Source organism: Carettochelys insculpta, chromosome 1 (genome assembly GCF_033958435.1).
Source record: "Carettochelys insculpta isolate YL-2023 chromosome 1, ASM3395843v1, whole genome shotgun sequence".
NCBI classification, from domain to species: Eukaryota; Metazoa; Chordata; order Testudines; family Carettochelyidae; genus Carettochelys; species Carettochelys insculpta.
Window position 1 is genome coordinate 124,191,264 of NC_134137.1, and position 22,702 is coordinate 124,213,965.

Consider the following 22,702-nt stretch of genomic DNA (forward strand, 5'->3'; position numbering starts at 1 on the left):
TTAGTTGTACTATCATTAGTTCACTATCATAAAAACACCTCTTCCACCACACCTTCCAGTTGCCAAAACTTTCCAATCCCCACCTTCTCCCAGATGCCTTAATATATCCCTAATACCATCCCCACCAAAAATTCTGATCAGCAGTTGTTTGCTTAAGTGCAAAACTTGCCTTGCAAACTCTTATTAGCAAAACAATGACCAGTTAAAGGAACCATCCCTACCCAGCTTAACTGGTGCACATTATACTAATCCATTTCACAGATAGTTCTCTGTACCTCCACAAAGAAGCTACCTGAAACATACAAAAGTAAAATATGGACAAAACATCATTAATTTGTGTCAATTAGTCAGAGATGTACTCTGGCTTCAGGATGCTTTATAAAAGGGAAAACACAAGGTTATACTCATGTTTTTGCCTTTGGGTGAGTTCAAGGAATTTTATGCATTGCTTCCGTGTGCAAAGAAGATTGTTGTATTAATTCAGAGCAACCTTAAGTATGGAGTTGCTACTGTCTCTGTACTTGTGGCTTCCCTCCCCGCACATATAAGTTTTTTTTTTTGTTTTTTTTTTTTGGAAACTTCGCCATAAACTTAATAAAAAGCCTTTTACTTGCATGGTTGTGGAGTTATTGGTAGCTGTGCATCACAGCATGGTGTATTCGGGGAGAGAAAAAAAGGCATAGTTGAAGTTATGTGCTGAGTGCCTGCTCTTCCTATTTGTTTGGGGTACTAAGGGTACATCAGTACTAGAATAAAAGACCTGTGGTATAACCTTACCTAGCCCAGGTTAACTGACTTGTGCTTGCGGGCTTGGGCTGTGGCACTGTAAAATTGCTGTGTAGACATTTGGGCTTATGTCCAAGTCCTGTGAGCCTGAGTCAACCCATGTAGGCCAACCATGGTGGTTCAGTAGCCATGTAGATAATGTACCCTCAGTGCACAGTCCTGCCTCTAGGTCAGTTGTTATGCAGTATTTCATATGGCCTCCTTTTAAAATCTGTTTTTTTTACTGTAGCTCCTGTGAATATCTCTATAGTGGGGAATTGAAAAGCTTGGCATTTTCCTTGCAGCTGACTACATTCTGGATTCTGAGGAGCACCTCCGTTTCTCTCTGCTAGTTGAAAACAAATTGATAATTCATATAGGGCATTTTCGTGATCCATAGAACCCTATTATAAGTGAATTGTGACATGTGCCTCAACCATTCATGACGTTTTTCTCTGTGCAGCCTGCCAGGCTTGGCTGTGGTTGTCATTGAAAATAAACAAACAAATAAATAAAATAAATATATTCATTGAATATATAAATGTATGTGTTTACATTGAGAAGACTATCTGTAAAATTCCATTGGATATAAGACATAAGTAGTTTACCCCAGTGTCAAAATCAACAAAATCACTGCTAAGCCCCCTCTGTCTGCCACTTGGGGTCTACCTCAAAGTAGAAGCTAGAGTGCTTTTTCTCGGGTAACTCAGTGTGAGCTCCAAGTGACTGCAATGTAAAAATGCATGTGTTCTTTCAGTGAAAGGCATAGCCTTACTTCCTTCCCCAGTGTAATCACAGTTTTATCATGCCTTTGGTTGTGACACCACTGAAACTGGAGATTTTGGAGGTAGCCCAAAACTTCTGTTCTCTCCTTCAGTATCATTCATAATGCTTTGTCAGCCTTTCCTCTGACCGTTTTTCTTACTTCTCTCCCACAACCCCATTACCCTACAGATAGAGCCTTTCCCACTCCTGTTCTTGTTATCCAGGCTGACACCATGCCTCAGATCCCTTCCTGAAATTTTTCATAGTTGATCATGTTACTCTACTTCAGAATTCCTCCTATAAAACTCACTTCTACAATATTTCCTGCAGAAAGGATTCACTTGCTTTTCTCCCTCTCTGTAATACTAACAACACTCATTCATTCAGTATGTGGATGTTCTGGGCTGGGCTTGAGTCGTTCAGAGTGTTGTTGGGGGCTCAGGGCTAGTGGGATGAGGACACTGTGGTGGGGCTGGGGATGAGGTGTTCAGAGTGCAGCAGAGGACTCTACGATGAGGCCATGGGGTGTAGAGTATGGGAGCAGATTCAGGGCAGGAGATTGATGTGGGGGTACAGGCAGCAGCTTAGAGTTGGTGGGGGCAGATTCATCATCCACATTCTTTAAAGAGTAAAGCATTGTGTCATATCCACTTTGACTAATCATAATCCAGTGACTGCAGATATGGCATATTCTATTCTGTGATGTATGCGGGATCAGTATATGAAAGGGTACTGTGTTAGTAGATCATTTTTTCAGAAAACCACAGGTATTAAAGATGTAAAAAGTTAACCATTTAGCCAGGAATCATTAAGCTTACTGGTTAACTGGACCTCGCCCAACCCTGTTGGAGAGCCAGCCATGCCAAACCAGAGCCCCGTCTGTGTTGGGCTGGTCTTGGGTGTGCTGGGGCAGCAAGTGGGGCCTTGGGCTGGTGGCGTCCTGGCCACTAGCAGGGAAGCGTGACCTGGTAGGCAGGAGGTACCCTGGCTGTGGCTGCACAACAGGTAGGGATGGGCAGGTGGAGCCACAGCTGTATGTCTAGGTGGGCAGGCAGGACTCCAGCCACAGCTGTGCTGCAGGGGCCCCAGCCCTGTGTGTGGTGAGTGGGCTGGCCTGGTGCAGTCCCTGCCACTCCTGGCAGGTGGGATCCCTGTCACACAAACCCAGCAGCATCTCAGCCCTGGTGGGACCCAAGCCCTGTCTGCCCTGCTCCAGCCCAACAATGGTTAACCAGTTAAATGACAATTTTAACTGTTTAACCAGTTAGCAGTTTTGACCAATATTTGCATCCCTTATAGGTATATTTATTTGGAGTGTATCACAATCTGATACACTTCATGCTCTTTGACACACATTGTTCATAATTATTTCCCTTTTATAGCACAGGAGAGCCTCATCTAACTTCATCACTTTTGTTTGACTCACACAAATGGCTCTGATCATTTGGCATATATAAATTTACCAGTTTAATGGTCTACTTTTTTAGCATTACATTTTTTTCTGTGAGGATGACAAGAATTGAGAAATAATAGTTTGTTAAATTGCACTCTAATGTTCTTTCTCTCTCTCTCTCTTTTTTTTAGCTGTGTGGGGCAACTTTATCAACATGAGGTAATACATTATTTTATACCAACATCTTTATCTGAAACAAGGTTGTTTCTGTTACTATCCCATCATGTAGCAGTAGGAAGAAATCGGAAAAAACAGCACAAAGTTGTTAAAAAGTCAGCTCTTAGCAGTGGTGTAGAATCCTTTCTTGTAATAAAAAGTCATCAACATCGGAAAACTACCACAGGACTGTGGGTGTCCTCACTGCATGGGACAAGAAATGCTGATTTCCTTCTCCTCCTCCCCGACATTCCAGGATAACAAGCAAAGGATTTGCACGTCCTTAAGTCTTAGGAGGTGCCTCACCTGCTGAGTTAAATGAGCCATCCTCTGTGATCCATTTTCTGTCCACACAAGTTAAAAACCTCTGTCCAAGGCTAGAGGGTGCCTTCAGACTAGGTTAGCAGACTTATCTTGAGGGTATAAGCTTGAGCTTAGGTTTTGTTTCCACTCAGGCTGGCAACCCAACTATTTTGCTGTGAGACTCCAGTGCTTTCCCACAGTTTCACCTGACCTGTACTTGTTTGTCCTCCCTTTTACTCAATTGTAAGTCATTTCCACTGGCTCAACATTTTAATCTTATGTGTGCCTACTCCATTTCTGCTGTGGTTTCCACAGCATTTGAGAGGCTCTGTCCAAGTAAGTGTGGTACAAACTGTTTGGGGGTCTTGCCAACTGAATTCCTTAATGATTGTCCCCTTAAAAGTTCTTGCTCTGAAATACTGTTTGGTTTTGCTTTCAGAGTGATCTGTGTTGATGATTAGCAGCTTCTCTTGGAAGTTATTTAAATGAAGTTTTATTCTTGTGTCACAGCCATGCACCACAGCTCCATGGGTTGGGAGGAGTTGGGAGGACAATGCACTCTAAGACTGAATTCACAGAGCAGCCCAGTTTAATGGACCATTAGGAATAATGGAAGAGCCCACCAGAAACCCATCCCAGCACCCAAATGGTAGAGCACGATTGTGGATCAGTCACACAAGCCCCACAGTGGTGGGGATGCTCCATCTGAGCTAACTCTGCAGTGGAGGCATCCCTTCAGTTGTATGGAAGCTGCCTGCTTCTTCGAACGAGGGAGGTCTCATCGTGTGCTGAGACCACTCAAGGAAACTAATTTGACTGAGAAAGCATGATCTTATGCTGAAATATCCCAATGGAATCGTAAGGAAAGGGAGATGAAACTTTGGGGGAGAGACCATCCGCATAGCCTGACTCCACAGAAGTGGCATTATATATTAAGGAGGGGAAAACTCATTCAAAATAAAACTGCAGTTTGCCTGTGCTCAAACCTATAGTATATGAACACACTACAATTGATTTGACTGTTGAAATTGCTTTAAGAATCTTTTAATATGTTATATTTTCTGTTAAGTTTTTCCTGACTCACTCACCACAGGCAAAGATTCTCTGTTCCACAGATGAACATTCAAAGTTGTGAACGTAGTCTATTTTCAGAAAAAAAAATATAACAGTAACTAATGTGAATTACTCAGTGTTACGCCTGAATAACATTCTGATGATGCCATGTTAACCTGTAGTCAGTTTTTGCTGCTGGTACAGAGAGTGTTTGTCTTTTGTAAAAAGAATCTCTGGAGCCTGAATGGTTCCACACAATACTGCACTTCTTCCTGAGGCAAAGCTACTGAAGTCTGTTGGAGTTTTGCCTGAGTGATGCATGCTGGACAAACTGACTGACTTAAAATGATTTTATTTATTTATTTATTTTTAGTATGTTGTTCTGATTTCTAGCACTGTGGAATGTGTGTGTCAAGTTAACAAAGGGCCTTCTGTTTCCCTAGGTGTAATGATTAGTGGTCCCAAGTAAAGGAGCTCCGTTTTACTTGGAAGAACTCTATTTTGCAATGGCTGCCCATGAAATCTCTAGTATGCAAAATCTTGCCACTGTAAACCATACTAAATAGTTCCATAAACTGTCTGAAATGAAAATTAAGTTAAACAAGGATTTGTGCAAACTTAAGTAAAATCATATAGACTTAAGGTATGCTAGCAAATTATGTTGGTAAAACTATATTGCTGAGGATGTGTAAAATCCACATACAGGAGCAATGCGGTTATTCTGACCTACCTGCTGGTGTATGCAACTTTATGATGATTAGGGGGTTTGTCACATAGACATAGCTGTCCTCTCTAGGGCCGTTTCTATACAGGCCTTTGGAAGTGGCATGCTAATACATGGAGCGAAAGATGCTAATGAGGCACAGATGCAAATTCCCTGTGCCTCATTAGCATAACATCACATGATTTGGAGTCCGTAATACTGTTCTTTCGGACTCCCAAACGCTGTGTAGAAGCGCGGCCCCAGGGGGGCTTCCAGAAGGAAGTCCTCCTTCCGGAGGCCCCTTCTTCCCGAAAATTTTGAGGAAGAAGGGGCCTCTGGAAGAAGGACTTCCTTCCAGAACCACCCCCGGGGCTGCGCTTCTACACAGTGTTTTGGAATCCGGGAGAACAGTCTTCCGGACTCCAAATCAGGAGACATTATGCTAATGAGGCACAGGGAATTTGCATCCATGCCTCATTAGTATCTTTTGCTCCATGTATTAGCGTGCCACTTCCAAAGGAAGTGGCCTGTGTAGAAACGTCCTAGGAGTGGTGACAGACCCTGGTATTCGGCATAATGGATGGTTCGAGTAGGAGCGGCAGACCCCGTAGAAAATGGATAGATGATACAGTAGACTGGTGCAGAGGTAGTCTACAGAACCTAAGCCACTCTGCACTGGACAGGGAACGATGGAAAGGAATGGTGGTAGAGGCATCAGACACCAATGATGATGAAGTCTTTAAACTAGAGTGATGATTGTGTGTGCTAAGTTGGTAGAAGTGGCTCACTTGAAGAACATCACTAACATCTCAAGTGATTATATACATAAAACTAGATTACAGTGAAACCTGTACAAGAGACCGGCTTTATTCTGCAACTTCCTGACTTGTGGCCACCCTGTAGTATCACCGAATACATTGGTGCGGCTCCACCTTTACTAGGTAACCTTGAAGTATGTTTCTGTCCATAGGGTTGGTTACTTAACATAGACTTCAGTGTGCTGATTTTGTTCTTTTTAAATCAAAGCTGCCTTAGACTTTTTTTATTAATTTAAAAAATTCAAAGCCAGAGTGAGAAATACGTGGTGCTGTTTAAACCCCCTTAATACGTTGATAGGCCTGCCATCTGTGTCAATGGCTATTTGAAGCAGAGGTGCCTCTGTCTGATGTCAGTTATGACAACAGGAATTAACTTTTTTATTACGCGGCACTGGAAATCTGCTTAAGTTGTGTGTTAAGTTTTGTAAACTTAAGCAGTTTAACAATGATAATTTAACCAAATATATTTAATTGCAGAACATGCCTTTCATCATCCATTGAAAAATTCTAGTGCTTTCTGAATGGAATTATAATTCTTTCTTTCTTTGCCTCATCAAATATGTAAGATACACAGTGAATACTCTGGAAAATGGTTGAGTAAAACTGACACCTTCCTACCCAGTTGATGTAGCTTTTGTGTAATTAGGGTCAGATCTGATTGCTCCACTGACAAAAATGTTTACTACTTATAGGTTCAGAGTCAGTCTAGAGGAAACAATGAGCTGAATTTTACCATTCCTTGTTCCACCAAACTGCTTACCATCTTCCAGTCAGTTACACTTTGGTCACCCCACTAACTGTAGTGGAATTTCACAGCAAAAAAGCAGTAAAGTAGCACTTTAAAGACTAACAAAATAATTTATTAGGTGAGCTTTCATGGGACAGACCCACTTCTTCAGACCATAGCCATACCAGAACAGACTCAATATTTAAGGCATAGAGAACCAAAAACAGTAATTGAGGTTGACAAATCAGAAAAAAAATATCAAGGTGAGCGCAGGGGCGGGGGGCGGGAATTAAGAATTAGATTAAGCCAAGTATGCAGAAGAGCCCCTATAGTGTCCCAGAAAATTTGCATCCCGGTTCAAACCACATGTTAATGTGTCAAATTTGAATATGAAAGAGAGTCTGAAATTTCACAGGATCAGCCAAGGGCATTATTTGGTCCATAGAATGTTTATGGGAAATGAAGAATCCTTCTTAACTTTGTGATCCTAGATTGATATTGCAACTTCAGCAGTAGGAGAAAATATGCATTATTTGTGTACCTGATAGGGAATCATTGAGACAATAAATATGCACCTTGCAAGCCATTCAAGTCATGATTTCTGGTTGAACTGCACTACAAATATATATTTTAGGAGAGGTGGCTTAACCTGTTATGGGATGAGTGACTAATTAGCTTTTTTATATTGCATTAAATTTTTAATAAAGGGAATCTACCGTGTTCATCAAGACTGCTAACTTTGGACCTGAAATAAAGACTGTTAGTTAGTGAGAAGGCTCCACTTGACTTCAGTAAACATTGCATCAGGTTATGGAATGGCTATTTGCTTTCTGTGGTTTTATCTAGAGACCACATTTTGAAATCATAACTTTTTAAAGGAGTTTTTTTTTTTTTTTTTTTTTAATTATGAACATATTTGAAATGTAGCTTAGTTGATCTCTTCATGGCTCTTTTTCCCCCTAACAGGTCTATTCAAGAGAATGGAGATCAGAAAGTTGAAAGTAAGATAGAAGAGGTCAGTTTATTAGGTGGTTATATCCTATTTTTCTGTTTTAATTAATTTTTTTCTAATTAGAATAATGTACTTATTCTCTCACTAATACAATCTTCAGCATTTGTTCCCATGTCTATACTGTTCTTAATTATAGTGGACCCAAACAGCTTCCAGCACTAATCAGTGACTTCTCTCTGTTTTCCTTAAACTCTGAAGATTAAAACTCTAAAGATCTAATCCTGTTTGCCATAGTGTCTTTCTAACTACCCTAGTCCTTCTGGGAATTGAGCCTTTGTTACCAATTTGACTTCTGTATTAATTCTGTTCCTTCTCTGCCACCCCTCCAAAAATGTGTGTATTTCACTTTTAACAAGTGTTTCCTGTTTTAAAATTTCCACGTTTACATTACTTTGTTCTTTACCCTTGAGCTGATTAACCAATTTATTGTAATGATGAAATACTGTGTTGATTAGCACAACAGAAAAACTTAGTAAGCTTTCACTATGTTTCAGTTCAGTAATACCAAAAAATGAAAGTTTATAGTAGCTGATGTTGACACTGTTCTGTGAATGACTGTTCACTCACAGAACTGAAATAATCTCTCTCCCCCTTAGTTTTAGGAGATCAGCAGTGTTTGATTTACCAGATTTCTTGTATCTCAAAAGCACTCTATACTTGGAACATTATTTGAAGCTGATTAAATTCACTTGTCTTTTCACTGAGTTCAGGCTTTGGAACAGGCTCTTAATGTCTTAACGTGGGCGTTTGGGGAATTTTGGATACATCTTCAATAGGAATTTTGTAGATTTGGAAATGTCAGTTTTACAAATCTGTGAATATCCAATGTGGAAAAAATTATTGTAAAATTCATGAGAAATAATAGTTCTCTGGAGCTTGCTGAAAATACCTAGCCCGATTAGATCGTGTTTATTCACATTATGTAATATCCTTCTCCCTTGGAATCAATGGGACTGCTTGCTGAAATACTACTCAGTACAAGTTACTGAATTAATAAACCTAGATTATAGTACATGGAGGAAGGTGAGGGGGAGAGAGATTATTTCATTTCCTCGAGGCTTTCCTTTGTCAAAACCTAACCTGTTCAGTATTTTTCGTGTAAATCCACAGTTTAATCGGCACTGTGATGCCAGTAATACTATTTTAAGTGATCCTAAAGAGATACTGTCAACTTATATTTGCCCCCAAATTTAAATTTTGTAGTAAGCATTCATAAAACCTAAAATCAAAATAGAATCACAGGCTAGGAAAAGGCCTCTGGAAGTCGTCAAGTCCAACCCCCTGCTCAAAGCAAGACCAATCCCAAGTAAATCATCCCAGTCAGGTGTTTGTCAAGCTAGGACTTAAAAACCTCTAGGGATGGAGATTCCACTACCCCTCTTAGTAATGCATTCCAGTACTTCACCATGCTCCTAGTGAAATAGTTTTTTCCTAGTAACCAACCTAGACTTCTCCTACTGCAACTTGCAACCATTGCTTTTTGTCACCTGTCATCACTGAAAACAGCCTTTCTCCATCCTCTTTGTCAGCCCTCTTCAGGCATTTGAAGGCTGTCGTTAAATCCCCCCTCACCCTTCTGTACTGTGAATACACCTAAATCCCTCAGCCTCTCCATAATTAATATGCTCCACTCCCTTCGCTGTACTCTCTCTAGTGTCTTCACATTGTTTTTGTAATGGCGGGGGGGCAGAATTGGACACAGTATTCCAAGTGTGGCATCGCCAGTGAATAAAAGGGAATAATTATCTCCCTAGATCTGTGGCCAGTGCTCCTACTAATGCAGCCCAGTATGCTGTTAACCCATTCAGACTTCATCTATCGCCTCAAACCCATCATTACGTGATAGTCTGGAATAATACTATCATTACGTGATAGTCTGGAAGTGAAACTGATTTCATTTATAGATCATTGTTCACGTTCAGAGAAGTGCAGTGTTAAACAAAGAGCACGGATATTACAGTAAACTTTCTTTTATCTGGTATTTGAATAAGTGAAACACTCAAATAACGGTCATAAGCCACAGCTGAAGCTCTGGGCATCGGACACTGGGCAGGAGTGCAGAGAAATGGCATCATGGCTGGGGTATGTGAATTACGGAGCATTCAAGCAGTGCATGAGACTGGCCCATTCAGCTCCCACCCTGTGTCCTTCTGTGCTGCCTGTGTGTGCAGCTGGTGGACTCCTCTGCTCTCCCGCCCTGTGTCCACTGCCTGGAATTGTTCTCTGCACAGCACAGCAAGCCACACATTGCCATCTTCAAGTGGCTCCATGCTGTCCCCACCAACAAGATTGGGGCAGTGGTTGAGCAGAAGCCAACACTGGAGTGCATTGGGGAAAGAGGGGGAGAGGGCTGAACTTTGTTATTAGGCGGGAGGAGCACTGACCCTCTCCTGTGCATCCCACCAGTTGCTCTCTATTAATCAGAATATTTGCATATACCGCAACCTCCTGGTCCCGGGGCTGCTGGATACAAAAGTGTTTACTGTAGTACGTAAACTGCATTTTTAAATTTCTTTCCCTTTAATAGTCCATTGTGGTTGTAACAACCCAGTCTAAGATATTTGTTTAGAATTTTTTTTTAATGTCATTATCTCTTTAAAACTTAGACCCTGTCAAATTTTAAGTCTTAAAGGCAATTTTCAGAAGTTTCAGTCCTGGTGTGATGGCTGTATTTTAATATATTTAGTATACTGTCTGCCTCACTTCCCCAACAACTTAGTTTGTTTCTTGTATTGTCCTAATTGTTTACTGTTGCTGCGTGGTTTTTAAACAGCTACTCTGCATGTGCTGCATGTCAGTGGTAGGTGGAGTAATTTCCTGTATTTGTAACAGATTCTTCCTTTTTTCTAAAATGCTTTGGCATACATTGGCAAAAAAGACTCTTTGTAAATGTAAATCCTTGTGATTTTGATGTCTTCTGTGAACTTATTTAGATAGCCACATTTTTACTTTATAATAGTCTGCACAGGCATTCTTTTGTTTTTCTGAGATGGTATTTCTTGTAGCTTCCTTTAAAGAATTACTGTTGTTCCTACTTTAGGCTGTTGGGCCACTAAGAGAGAAAATCAGAGACCTGGAAAAAAGGTATGTTTTCTCTTGTGATGTTGGGGTTCACTCAACAGAGCTGTGTTTGTTTTGTTCTGAATGAGTCTTAGGGTATTTGGTAGAAGCACACAAATATGATGTGCTTAGTAACATTGGACATGTCCTGTTTGTTTGTTAGCACAAAAGCATGGTCTATACTATACAGCTAGGCTGACATAGGGCAGTTTGCCGATGTGATTATGTCAGTGTACATACTACAGCTTTGCTCCTGCCGAGGTACGTATCGTACTGCATTGATATGATAACTCCACGTCCACGAGAGGTGTAGCGCTGTTGGTGGTGTCATGGCAACAAGGTGTCCATATAGACATTACATTATTTACATTGGCCATCATTCTTACCAGTTTCACAGCTCTGGTCTATAGCAGGTGACTGAGAGCTCCAGTCATGAAATTGACAAGACAGGCTGGTAGATTCCTAACTATGAAATTAAGCACCAAAACTGGGCTTGCAGCTTAAGCCCCCAGCTCAAACCCTCAGCTCCTCCTAGGAGTGCCTGGTCAAAGGCTCAATTTAACAACAGGGGCCTACCATCCTTTCTTGCCAGTTTCACAGCTTCAGCTGTAAGCCCTAGAGCCCCTTCATCTGAATTGGAGGCCGACATATGACTGACAAGAAAATGAGCCAAGCCATCACTCCCAAAGGGGTAAGGTGCAGGGGCTGCAGCTGAGCTGAGAGCCTGGGCTGCAGCTGGTCTCTAGCATAGAGCAGGGGGATCTCAGCCCTCCATACTGGCCTGTGTGTACCTGGGAATGGTCTCTCTGAAATTAATGGCTCTATTTTTTTTTAATTAAGTCCTTACATAGGGGTTTGCAGGACTAAGGCCTAATGCACTTCAGCAGCACACTGAGCACAAACTGTGTGAGAGAGAGGCTAAGGTGAAGGTATTCTTGTGCCTTAAGCAATTTAAAAAAAAAAAAAAAACACTGTTGTTCAAATCTCTGCTGTTGAATCAAAAAGGATTCAATTCAGTAAAATACGAAGAACTAGAAGATAAAATACTCTGAGTTTAGGAAGGTTTTCAGCCTTCATCAGTATGGATGTCCAGTTATTTTTGTTTAAGAGAACTCAGGGCTGTTAACTCTGTCCCTGTGCCACGCTTTAACCTGTGCCCTATCTGGCAGGTGATACAGTATCAGTAAGCACATGACTGCATCTGATATGCTTGCTATCACTATGCCTGTCCCATGGAAGAAGGGTGAAACTGTGTTCAGCTCCTGGAATTGAGCATGCATAATGCCGACAAAGCTTCCAGGATGCTTCGTGCTTTGTCTTGGCTGCAAATGAAATCATGCTCAAAAACAGATGTCAGGTTTTATTTTCAGCTGACTTCCAGGTTTACTAATCTGCCACTTATCATTGTTGTTGAGAATATGTGACCCCCCTTTTACTAAATCCTAATATGATCACTGATTTGGTTGATCGAACAGAATGATTTTGTTGGCAACATTCAGCTATTGACTACATAGTGCCTGCCACCAAGTAGATACTGCGCAGCAGTGGTTCTTAACCTTTACTGCAGCCTGCACCCCTTTTGTTCTCACTATATATTCTCACACCCCTTATCAAAAATGAAAAATGGAGATGGGGTGGGCCTGTACACTTTTAAATACATATTAAATATATGTAAAATAGTTTTATGTTGCTACTCACCAGAAATAGTAGTACAGTAGGCATACAAAAACACACAAGCGCTACCCAGAGATGTTGCGGAGTTTTGCTGCGGAAGTAAACTTTAACTGTTCTGTCATGCATCAAAAAATACCCTGCAATATGGCAGAACACTGTATTTTGTAACTAGATAATTTCACTACAATTAGCTTAAAAACTAGAAAATAATTTTTGTTTGTATATTACAGTAGTAGTTTAAAATGTATAATGTTAATAAATATATAGGTTTGATGAAACAAAGTAGTTGTACTTATGTGCCTGAGCAAAATCATCAATGTACTAAAACACCCTTGCTGACAAGGAGCATAAGCACCTTGAACTATTCGACAGGAGGATTTATTCATCTTCCACTCTCCAACTGCATATAGCTAACTATTTAGTGCTGTTAGCCAATCACAGCTTTGACAATTATTTTAAGTTTTCCCAATTAATCCCTCATCTGCCTGAGGACAAAAGACCTACCATGAAATCTATGGTTCAGAGAAGGCTACACTGCAGCAAAACAGCATTGTAGATGGCACTAGACTTGGCTGATAAAGCAGCCAGAGCCATGGTCACAGCTATGCAAAGAGCCTCATGGATACAGGCAGCAGGTCTTTCAAAAGAACTCGAGATGAAGATAGAAGACTTACCGTTGAACAAAGTTAAACTGTTTGCAGTAAACACAGACAAAGTCTTACACTCTAGCAAAGACACGAACCCTTTTGCGTGTTTCAGGGATGTATATGCCCCATTCTGTAAAAGATACACCTCATACCAGAGATATAAGGAGCAATCATTTGCAAAGCAGTCGTACAAACCTTACTAATGTAATATCAATGAACCAAGAAATCAGGCCCTAACAACTGCTCCACGCCTCCAGCGGCCTCAAAATAGCAGGATTGAAGTTGTGGTCAAGGGCTTGTTGAACTTCCCACACACACTAGTGCACAACTACCAGATACCTCCACCACCTATGTCAGTTTTATCACCAGTGGATGCAAATAACCACAGATGGGTGTTAGGCATCATCGCCCAGGGATACACTCTCCCTCTACTCTCTCTCCCTCCAGCATGCCCCCCGCCCCCATCCCTTTTCAGGGACCCTTCCCATGGCTCAAAGTGCTACACCTCTTACAAACTGGAGCCATAGAAGAAATTCCAAAGCAGCACCACTGGAAAAGGTTTTACTCAAGCTGCTTTCTAATAGAAAAGAAAATGGGGCTGGAGACCCATCTTAGATCTAAGGCAGTTTTAACAAGTACATCCACAAACAGTGAGTCAGGATGTCCACACTGTCTTCTCTAATCCCTGAACTGGAAGAGTGAGAGGGACTGGTTTGCAGCCCTCAGCCTCCAAGACACACATGTCCACATCACTGTTCACCCTGTTCACAGATGCTTCTTGCGCTTTGGAGCACAACACTGTCAATACAGAGTCCCGCCCTTCAGATTTTCACTGCTCCCAAGGTATTCACCAAAGTCATTGACCCAGTAGCTGCGTACCTCAGAGGGGAAGGCATCACCATATTCCCGTATCTCGATGACTGCCTCCTTCGAGGACCATCTCAAGACATCACAAGAGCCATGGTCCAGTCCACAAAACATCCCCTACAATCTCCGGGATTCCTTATAAACATCGCCAGATCGATCCTGGATCCTACCACGTTTATTGTCGTCTTAGGAATTCGGCTCAACTTTGCAACCGCTCGAGCTTATCTCCCTATACAATGCCACGCAGCTATAAAGGGCCTGATATCACACCTTACCATCAGCCCTACAGCTCCCATGCTTATATGCGTGCACCTCCTCGGCCACGTGGCGGCTGCTGTTTAGGTTGTCCCTAATGCTCGGCTGCATTTTCACTGCCTGCAGCATTGGGTGGCCTCAGTGTATACCCCCAGCAAGTGTCACATGCAGGTGAATATCACAACCTCAGAAGGTAAGTGAGTTGTTATGATGGTGGATCCAAGAATGAAACACCCTAGTAGGGTCCCATTTCATTGTGCCCTACCAGCCTGTCAAATTACAACAGACGCTTTGCTTCTTGGCTGCAGAGCACGTTGCCAACAGCATCATGTCCAAGGTCAATGGACCAGGAATGAATAGAGGTTACGTATCAACCTTCTTGAGGTACTCGCTGTTTTCAATGATTGCAGACATTTTCTGCTGCACATTCAAAACAAAACCATCCAGATCTCATGGACAATACCACCACGATGTTCTATAGCAATCATCTGGGAGGAGCCCGGTTGCAATCCCTTTATGCAGCTGCCATACAACTTGTGACCAGTACACCAGTTCCAAATATTATCCTTACGGCATCACACCTGCCGGGAATGAACGACACACTTGCAGACTCACTAAGTCACCATTTCTCCCTGGACCACAAATGGGAACTCCATCTTGAAGTGTCCCAACACCTCTTTCAGATATGGGGCCATTCAGCTGTAGACATCTTTGCAACCTGGGAGAACTCCAAATGCATGCAGTACTGCTCGAGAGTGGGTAAAGGGCACAAATACCTCGGGGACACCTTTCTCTACAGTCATTTACCGTGGAGCAGCCACGGGAACAGCACTTGAAGAAGGAAGAGAAGATACTCACTTAATGGAGTAACAGTGGTTCTTTGACATGTGTGTCCCCATGAGTGATCCCACTTCTTGGTGTAACAGGCATAGTTAAGATGTCAGTGAAGTAACTGAGGAGAGTGCGGGGCTGCATGTGCTATCTCCAGTGGCACAAATAGCATGTGCTAGGTTGGCACATGCACAGCCCCACTCAGTGCTGCTTGGAAAAGTCCATGCTGCAGTGCTGGGTGAGCCCATCACTTACTGTGGAGCACCCCCAGAGACACACATCTCGAAAAACATCGTTACTGCACAACTTCATAATACAGTGTCACATTACAATTTCTTCTTGTGTCAGAGCAAGTAGGTTATTTAGCCTTGGGTGATGATGCATATGTTTGACTTCACATTTGGAGTATGTTATTAATGGGTTATATTTCAGATGATGTCATTGTGTGTCTACCGGTGAGGGGAGAATATTTACATGGATCCCTCTCCACACATCTGGTTTTGGTACTGTGGAATCACAAGAAATGGGCCTGACTCTCCACTCTTGTGTCCGTATAGTTATTCATGTTCACGCAAAGCAAGTGTAAAATGTTAGCCCTGGTAAATTCTGAATGGATAGCATTTTACGCTCATATTGCATATATGTAAAGCATTACTAGAGTGGCATCCAGTTAAAGCATCTAAACAACCTGAACTGGGTTCCTGATGGTGGTGACCTGAGAACCAACACATGGAGACATCCATTTGGTCAGGGAAGGAATGGGTTCTGTTATTTTCCCAACCCTGTCCCCCGCCCCCAATTGTGTCAAAGATTTGTACCATTGGAGAGCTCATTGATGAGGAGGTATTTGTGTGTGAAGAGTCTGCAGCCACCTCCATGCATAGGAATATTTGAGTGTTCTTCTGCTGCCTGAAGAGGTTAACGTGCATTCTGGGATTGAAGATGCCATTCAAGTATACAGCATCTGTGCTCTGCTCTTGGATACCCCTGCTGAGTTAAGGTTGTGGATGAGAGAAAATTAAGGCATGGTCCTTCAGATCCAGGGGAATGGAGTCAGTCCATTGGCATTCTTTGTGGACAGATGAAAAACTAATCTGTCGAGGAGAATTCTTCATATATATGCAGGTCTGTTTACTCCACTGACTCTCTTCACCCACAAGTTGCAGCATACAAAGTAAGTGGAGGGAAGGGTGATGATTATTTGCATTGCCTCTTATGACATTTACTTAATGACCTGAACTACTGAAGTGTTGGCAACACTAAAATACTGCTTAACTGAAACACAACACAACCTTACTTGATGTTTACATAATACAGCACACAGGCAAGTGGGAAAAATGATTGAGGTGTGGTAGCTCTTGGTCCATAATTCTTTATGCTCTTGAGCATCAATTGTAAGCTTACAATTTTCAGGCCTAGCAGTTCTGGAGAAAGTGAGAATCCCTAGCCAAATGTTTTATTTTAGCTCCCTTGACCCCAGCCTATGGACTTTTAACTTGATTTATTTATGGATTAAGAGTGCAAACAATAGTATGTGAAATGGTAAAACACAACTCTCCAAAATAGTGATACAATAGGGTTTTGACATTTGCGAGTGCCATATTCGCAAATTGTTATTCGCGAGTGGCCTCACTTCCCCAGGGCTTCAGGGCCAGGAGCACCAGCGACCACTGAGGGTTCCCTGGGGCTCCAGGGCTGGGAGCCCCTCCCTTCCCCATTCTGAAAAAATCAACATTTGCAAGGGTTCTGAACGCTCAACCCTCGTGAATGTTGAGACCCTACTGTTGTCTTTTCAGCCATCATTGGCAAAACATCATTAACTCTCATATTATGCTGCTCTGGGAAGGCTATCCTTATTTAAGCACAAAATGTCCTTGACTTTTTTGTTTTAAAATTTTAAATAAATGAAGGTATAAAGGAAAAATGGAGAGGATGAGGGTGTGAAATATTTAATAGAACTGTATTTTCTTCACTCAAGTGTTTTTCAGGAGTTTGAGTTAGAAAAAATTCAAAACCAGCCATCTGAAAATATTTCTGTAAATAGTGGTTGTTCTGGTTTCAGTCCCCTGTGATGTCATAATCGGTACCAGTTCTCCAGTTTTCCATAGACAAACCCCAAATCTTTGAATGCAAAATCAAGCAAGAAAAAAATCACTTTTTAAAAAAAAATTGTGCATCATAAAGTAGAAAATAAGTGGCCAGAGGGTGGCCATAATTCAGTCCTCTTTACCATATTTTTATGGAATGCAGAACAATTTCTTGTGGCTCCTGTTTTCTTTTTTTCTTTAGAAGGATGATAGTAATTTGAAAGCATCTTTCCACGAGGTTAAAAATCTAAGTAAACATACCTTTGAACTTTTACAGTATCCAGTGTTCTTTCCTGCTTATTGGGTTAATTTTTGTGACAAACTTCACAAAGTAGATACATGAAGGAAAAGTTGTCATCAATCACCTAAATAAATCTTAATTTAGTTTTTCTTCCTGTTTTGAAATGTTCTGTAGTTTCACCCAGAAGTATCCACCAGTGAAATTTCTATCCGAAAAGGACCGTAAAAGAATTTTGGTAAGTCAGTATCTCATCAGCGCTCATGCTCTGGAAAATAAGAGGCATTGGTTTAGAATTGTGTAAAAGTTAATTAGGGTCCCAGGATTAATGAGAAGAAACCCCAGGAAGCTTGAAGATCTGCTGTAGAGGGGCATTGGTTTAGAAAGTGCAAAGCATTGGGAAAACCCATTCAGCTGAGGCTTGGAGAGAGTATACTGTGGAGACAGTCCTAGATGCCTTCTGGTCCCTTTTGCACAGTAATAGAGCACCCATGAGCCAGACAAACATAGAGGAATACCCCAGACTTGTGAAACCCAGGTGTACAAGGAGGTCTTGTAGAGAGCGTAGAGAACATTCCAGGGTGCGCCACAAGCAGAGGGTGAGTTGTGACAGGTCATTCTAATGCTCGAGAGAATCTCTGCTGCTGCAGTGGCTCAGAGGTGCCTTTGATATGGGGCTGTTCTTCGATTCTTCTGTTCTCTGGGCCAGCCTTTGCTGTGGTTCAGGAATGAACTTGCCTTCCGGATTCAAAGGAGGTACAGAATATACAAATTCTGTATCAGACAAATGTGTGCCACATTTTTGCTGCTCTGGTAAGGAGTGCTCACCAACATGTCTGTTGTCTGACAGTTTCATTGTTTGATAGAATGTAGCTGTCAAGAAGGGTCATGATCCCAGAGGATGAAGTGGTCTTTCAGGCAACTGAAGTCAACATATGGATTGCTTTTGGTATCGGAGCACAAATCTTAAGCTAGGTATTGAAGTTAGTGTTGAACAAGTGTAGAAAGAAAAGCAAAGGGTGTGAGGTGATCACAGTGGCTTTTGAGCCAAGCGGATGGGTTGCTGTATACCATCTGTACTCTGGAATCTTCTCTTGCTCCCTTTTTGATTCCAGCTGCATTTCAAGATGTGTTAAACCTAAGAAGTTCTTTGTGGTTTGGATCCTGGGTGCTTTACAGACAGCCTATACTCTTCTGCCTATACTCTTGCCCAGCAGCTGAGCATACTAAAGCTGACAGCTCCTAGATATGTCCATTTAGGATTAGGGTTGCTCATTGAGTTCATTTCCCCTACCACTCTGGTTCAGCAGAGCCCAAGTCTATTAAATTCCATGCCCTGTGCTAGGGGTTTGTTTACCTTTGCTTTTTCTTAGAAGATGGGCTGTGGTGGGCTTATTTTGTTCATGGAAACTTTCTTAATAGGATGTCAATTTAGGATCAGCACTGTATGTTCTCCAAATCCTGTGTGTTGTACCTATGAAATAAAATCTGATACCCACATGGAACATCCAATGTCCTGAATCTGGTTGAAAGCACTAGAGATGTCTGTAACCAGAAGGAAATGAACCTACATTGGAACTACACAAACATCCAACTGTTTCAGACAGCAATGAATTATACACTATTTTTATGCACTTGAATAATGAAGTGATCAATTGTTTAATTATGCTACTAAAGTTGTAAGTAAATGTATTCTATCTATATGGTGCCAGTATATACTCCTCAAGCACTAGATATTGGGTCTGCAGCTTTGAAGTGAAAATTACTGTTCTGCAATAGAAAGATTTTCAGGTCTGTTGTGATTTGTAAGCAGCTATGTTTTGAAATAGTGTCCAGTCTGTCTGAACTACTGTGATAGCTGAAAGACTATATGTAGACATCTTGGGTGCTAAAATCATCCTTCCTTTCCTTTTGAGAGGGCCTGAAGTGTATGAAAATAACATTAAATGAACTCAATGATTACTTTCCTGCAGAAATTCAGCTCCTTTTATAAATAATTTCTTTATAGAAGCCATAACTAAATATAATACAGATTTACTATAAAATTCCTTGATAACTTTTCAAAATGACTGCAGAGTTTTCAAAACAAACAAAAATTGGGTTTGTGCCCTGTTTTGCTCATTTGTGATGTTATGAGAGAGCCTAAACATGCCTGGTTTTTCAAAAAGCATTTTTTCACTGTGTCTAAGAAATACCACAAGTTTTGAGTCAAGCGTTCTTCGCATCCTTGTGTAGAACTGGTACCACCTTAGTGAAAGGAGGTGAGTTGTGAAATCTTCTACAGAAACATATTTGTCCCAAGACTCAATGTGGTTTAGTTGGACTGCAGTGTTTCCTAATGCTTCTGAGTCCTATCTGGCAGTAATTCTTCCAGTTCAGGTCATCTGTCTTTTTCTCATTCGGCCAGGTGAAGGGCTGCTATCTGTCCCAATCCCGTTGCGCTAGGACCCCTCCACCCTCTCCTTGCTGTGCTAGACATTAGGAGCTCTAACATTCCCCACCTTCTTGCGTAATGCTTTCAGTTTATATGGGGGCTGGCTCCCTTACTGACTGGGAATGTGTGTGTAGTAGAGGTCCCAGAAACCAGGAATTAAAAAAGTCTAACTTCAAATTTCTCTTCAGTTGTTGAGACTTCACCAGTTTCGTTTTACTGTGCCACCATCTTACAAGTAGTCCTGAATTTCTAATGTGAAGTAAAAACAAGTGTGGGAGGTTGGGAGGGAGACTTTAAGGTTGTCTCTGCACTGGCACAAATCTTCAAAATAGCCATGCCAATGGCCATTTCGAAGATTACTAATGAGGAGCTGCATTGAACATATTGAATATTCGTTTTTAAATGTGCACGGCTCAGTGTGGCTACACGGGGGTCCTTTTTGAAAGGACCCCACCCATTTTGAAATCCTCTTATTATTCAGCTGAGGAGAATAAGGGAATTTTGAAATGTGCATGGTCCTTTCAAAGAGGACCCCCGTGTAGCCGCGCCGAGTCACATGAGTTCAAAAGCGGCTCTTTCGAAGTGCCGCGTCCAGAAGCGTGTAAATGCTAAGAGGTGCTGAATATTCAATTTAGCGCCTCATTAGTAATCTTCGAAATGGCCATTAGCATGACTATTTTTGAAGATTTGTGCCAGTGTAGACACGACCCAAAGCCTTTATGGAAGAAAACAGAAGTAGAAACAATGATTTTTTTCCTTTTGTAGGTTGGCAGTCAGGTGAATAACAAAGGACAAATATATATTTATTTCCTGATTGTTTTGTTTTGTTTAAAGACGTTTGCATGGCAAAGTCTTTTTTGAATGTTCAGGAATAAAGAATATTTTGGCTTTCATTAACCAGAAGTAAGAGGATTTCAGTAATCAGTATGATCCTTCTGAGGACATTTTATCAAATTGTCACATTATCCATTAGTTGTAATTGTAAAGAAATGAATCTAGAAAACCTTTTCATTGTGTAGTTTGCAGCCTGTTGGCAATCATTGACATGCCCTGATGATATAGTAAGTGCATAGGTAGATCACCTTGTTAAATCTGACTATGATCATAGTCATATAATAGTATGTCATATGAGACAACATATTGGATCAGGCTAATTTATTTTGACCTCTCATTTCAACAGTCTTTGGCAGTAGCCAACTTCTGTATCCTTATACATATGTGAAAACAGCTTGTGAAGCCTAGAGAAAATTAGTGCTTCCACGGACATATCCCTTAGAACGTGTCATGCAACATAGAACCCCGCTTTGTTGAAGAAATCGTACAGTTTACTGTGTTCACTGCTTTTTAAGGGTGAGCTGCAAAAGCTAAACAGGGTATTTGTTCTTCTTAGCACTTTATGAAAAGCATATGAAAGTTAATATATGAAGACTTCTTGTTTCTTTAAGGTAGAATTTTAGAGCTTGTCTATCCTGTATCACTGTGGATGACAAAAGAACTAGCAAAAGTTACATATACACTGAAAACTGAGTAATATAGTTGGAAAGAGATATCAGACAGATTGGAGCTTGTTTCCTTCTAACTCTCTCACACTTAACAGCCATATGGAAGAAAGGAGGTCTTTAAAGATTGTACATCCTCATTTCTTTGAATAAGATGAGATCTCTCATAATATTAAAGTCTACCCCTCCCCATCTTATTCTCCATCAAAACCAGGAGATGACCAGTCTTGTAATAATATCAGGAATGCTGTGTGTTGTTTGTTTTATGTCTTTGTTGTAGTTTTGTTTTTATCCAAAGCTTACTTCAAAACCCAGGCTTCTTTTCACACTTTTCTTGGGGTGAGGATGACTGAGATTTTTTTCCAGGCTTTTTGCTGCTTTCCAGTGCATAAAGGGCACAAGCCCAGTTTCAGGGTTGGGCAGGCAGGAAAGGGGGAAAAAATTAAATCCTCTAATATTCTCCATAACAATTGTTGTTCAACATTTTGAAACCTGAAGTGTTTCTCTTGAAATGTTGTTACCTAAATATTGGGTCAAAATTTTTAAAACAAATGAATTTTAAAACGAAATGGAGTTGTCCCCTCTATGGTAAGCAAAATTTGGAAAGTTGCTGTTCTTCTGTCTTTGTGTTTGTGGACTTTGTCTGGTGTTTCTGTAAAAAGAAAAAGAAATTCATACCTGCTGTCCTAACGCAGATAACTGGAGGAGCAGGGTTTGTGGGTTCTCATCTTACTGACAAACTAATGATGGATGGCCATGAGGTTACAGTTGTGGACAACTTCTTTACGGGCAGGAAAAGAAACGTGGAACACTGGATTGGCCACGAGAACTTTGAACTGATTAATCATGATGTCGTTGAGCCCCTGTACATTGAAGGTGAGTAGCCTGCTTAAACACTGATATGCTTTGATCTCTGTACTTAATCACACGTGGCCAGCAGAAGTGCATGTAGAAATTGGATTTATATGCAGTTTTGTTGCTTGATATAAGTAGGTATGGTTCTTCCTATTCTCTCAAGCTAGTGATTTTAACCCCCAAAGTCACAAAGAAAATTAGAGAGGTTGTTGCACTATGAATGCCATCTTTCTACCTGACTAGATGGGAGGCGAATTTCCCCTGTCACCCCCCAAAATTGACACGTAACATGAAAATGACCATGCTCAGTCAGACCAAGCAGCTGTCTAGCGCAATAGCCTGTCTTCCACCAGTGGCTAGTGCCACGTGCTTCAGAAGGAATACATAAAGCAGGGCAATTAACTGTCATCCAGTTACCACTTCTGGGAGTCACAGACTGAGGCTCACCCAGATCATGGGTTTGCCACCCTGAGCATCCTGGCTAAGAGCCGTTGGAAAAT

General features: G+C 41.3%; 1 protein-coding gene across 3 annotated transcripts in view; it reads left to right on the forward strand.

Moving 5' to 3' along the window:
- Positions 1-22,702, forward strand: part of UXS1 (UDP-glucuronate decarboxylase 1) — a 94,306-nt gene that overhangs the window by 19,592 nt on the left and 52,012 nt on the right. Inside the window, exons 2-6 of one of the 3 annotated variants that reach the window (XM_074991208.1) lie at positions 3,115-3,142; positions 7,710-7,758; positions 10,796-10,839; positions 17,592-17,652; positions 22,043-22,223. The exons of 1 other annotated variant lie outside the window; for it this stretch is intronic. In XM_074991208.1, the coding sequence (XP_074847309.1) occupies positions 3,115-3,142; positions 7,710-7,758; positions 10,796-10,839; positions 17,592-17,652; positions 22,043-22,223 (363 nt within the window). Of the gene's footprint in view, positions 1-3,114; positions 3,143-7,709; positions 7,759-10,795; positions 10,840-17,589; positions 17,653-22,042; positions 22,224-22,702 lie in introns of those variants that run through there. One more of the 3 variants, XM_074991216.1, reaches the window with a different exon arrangement.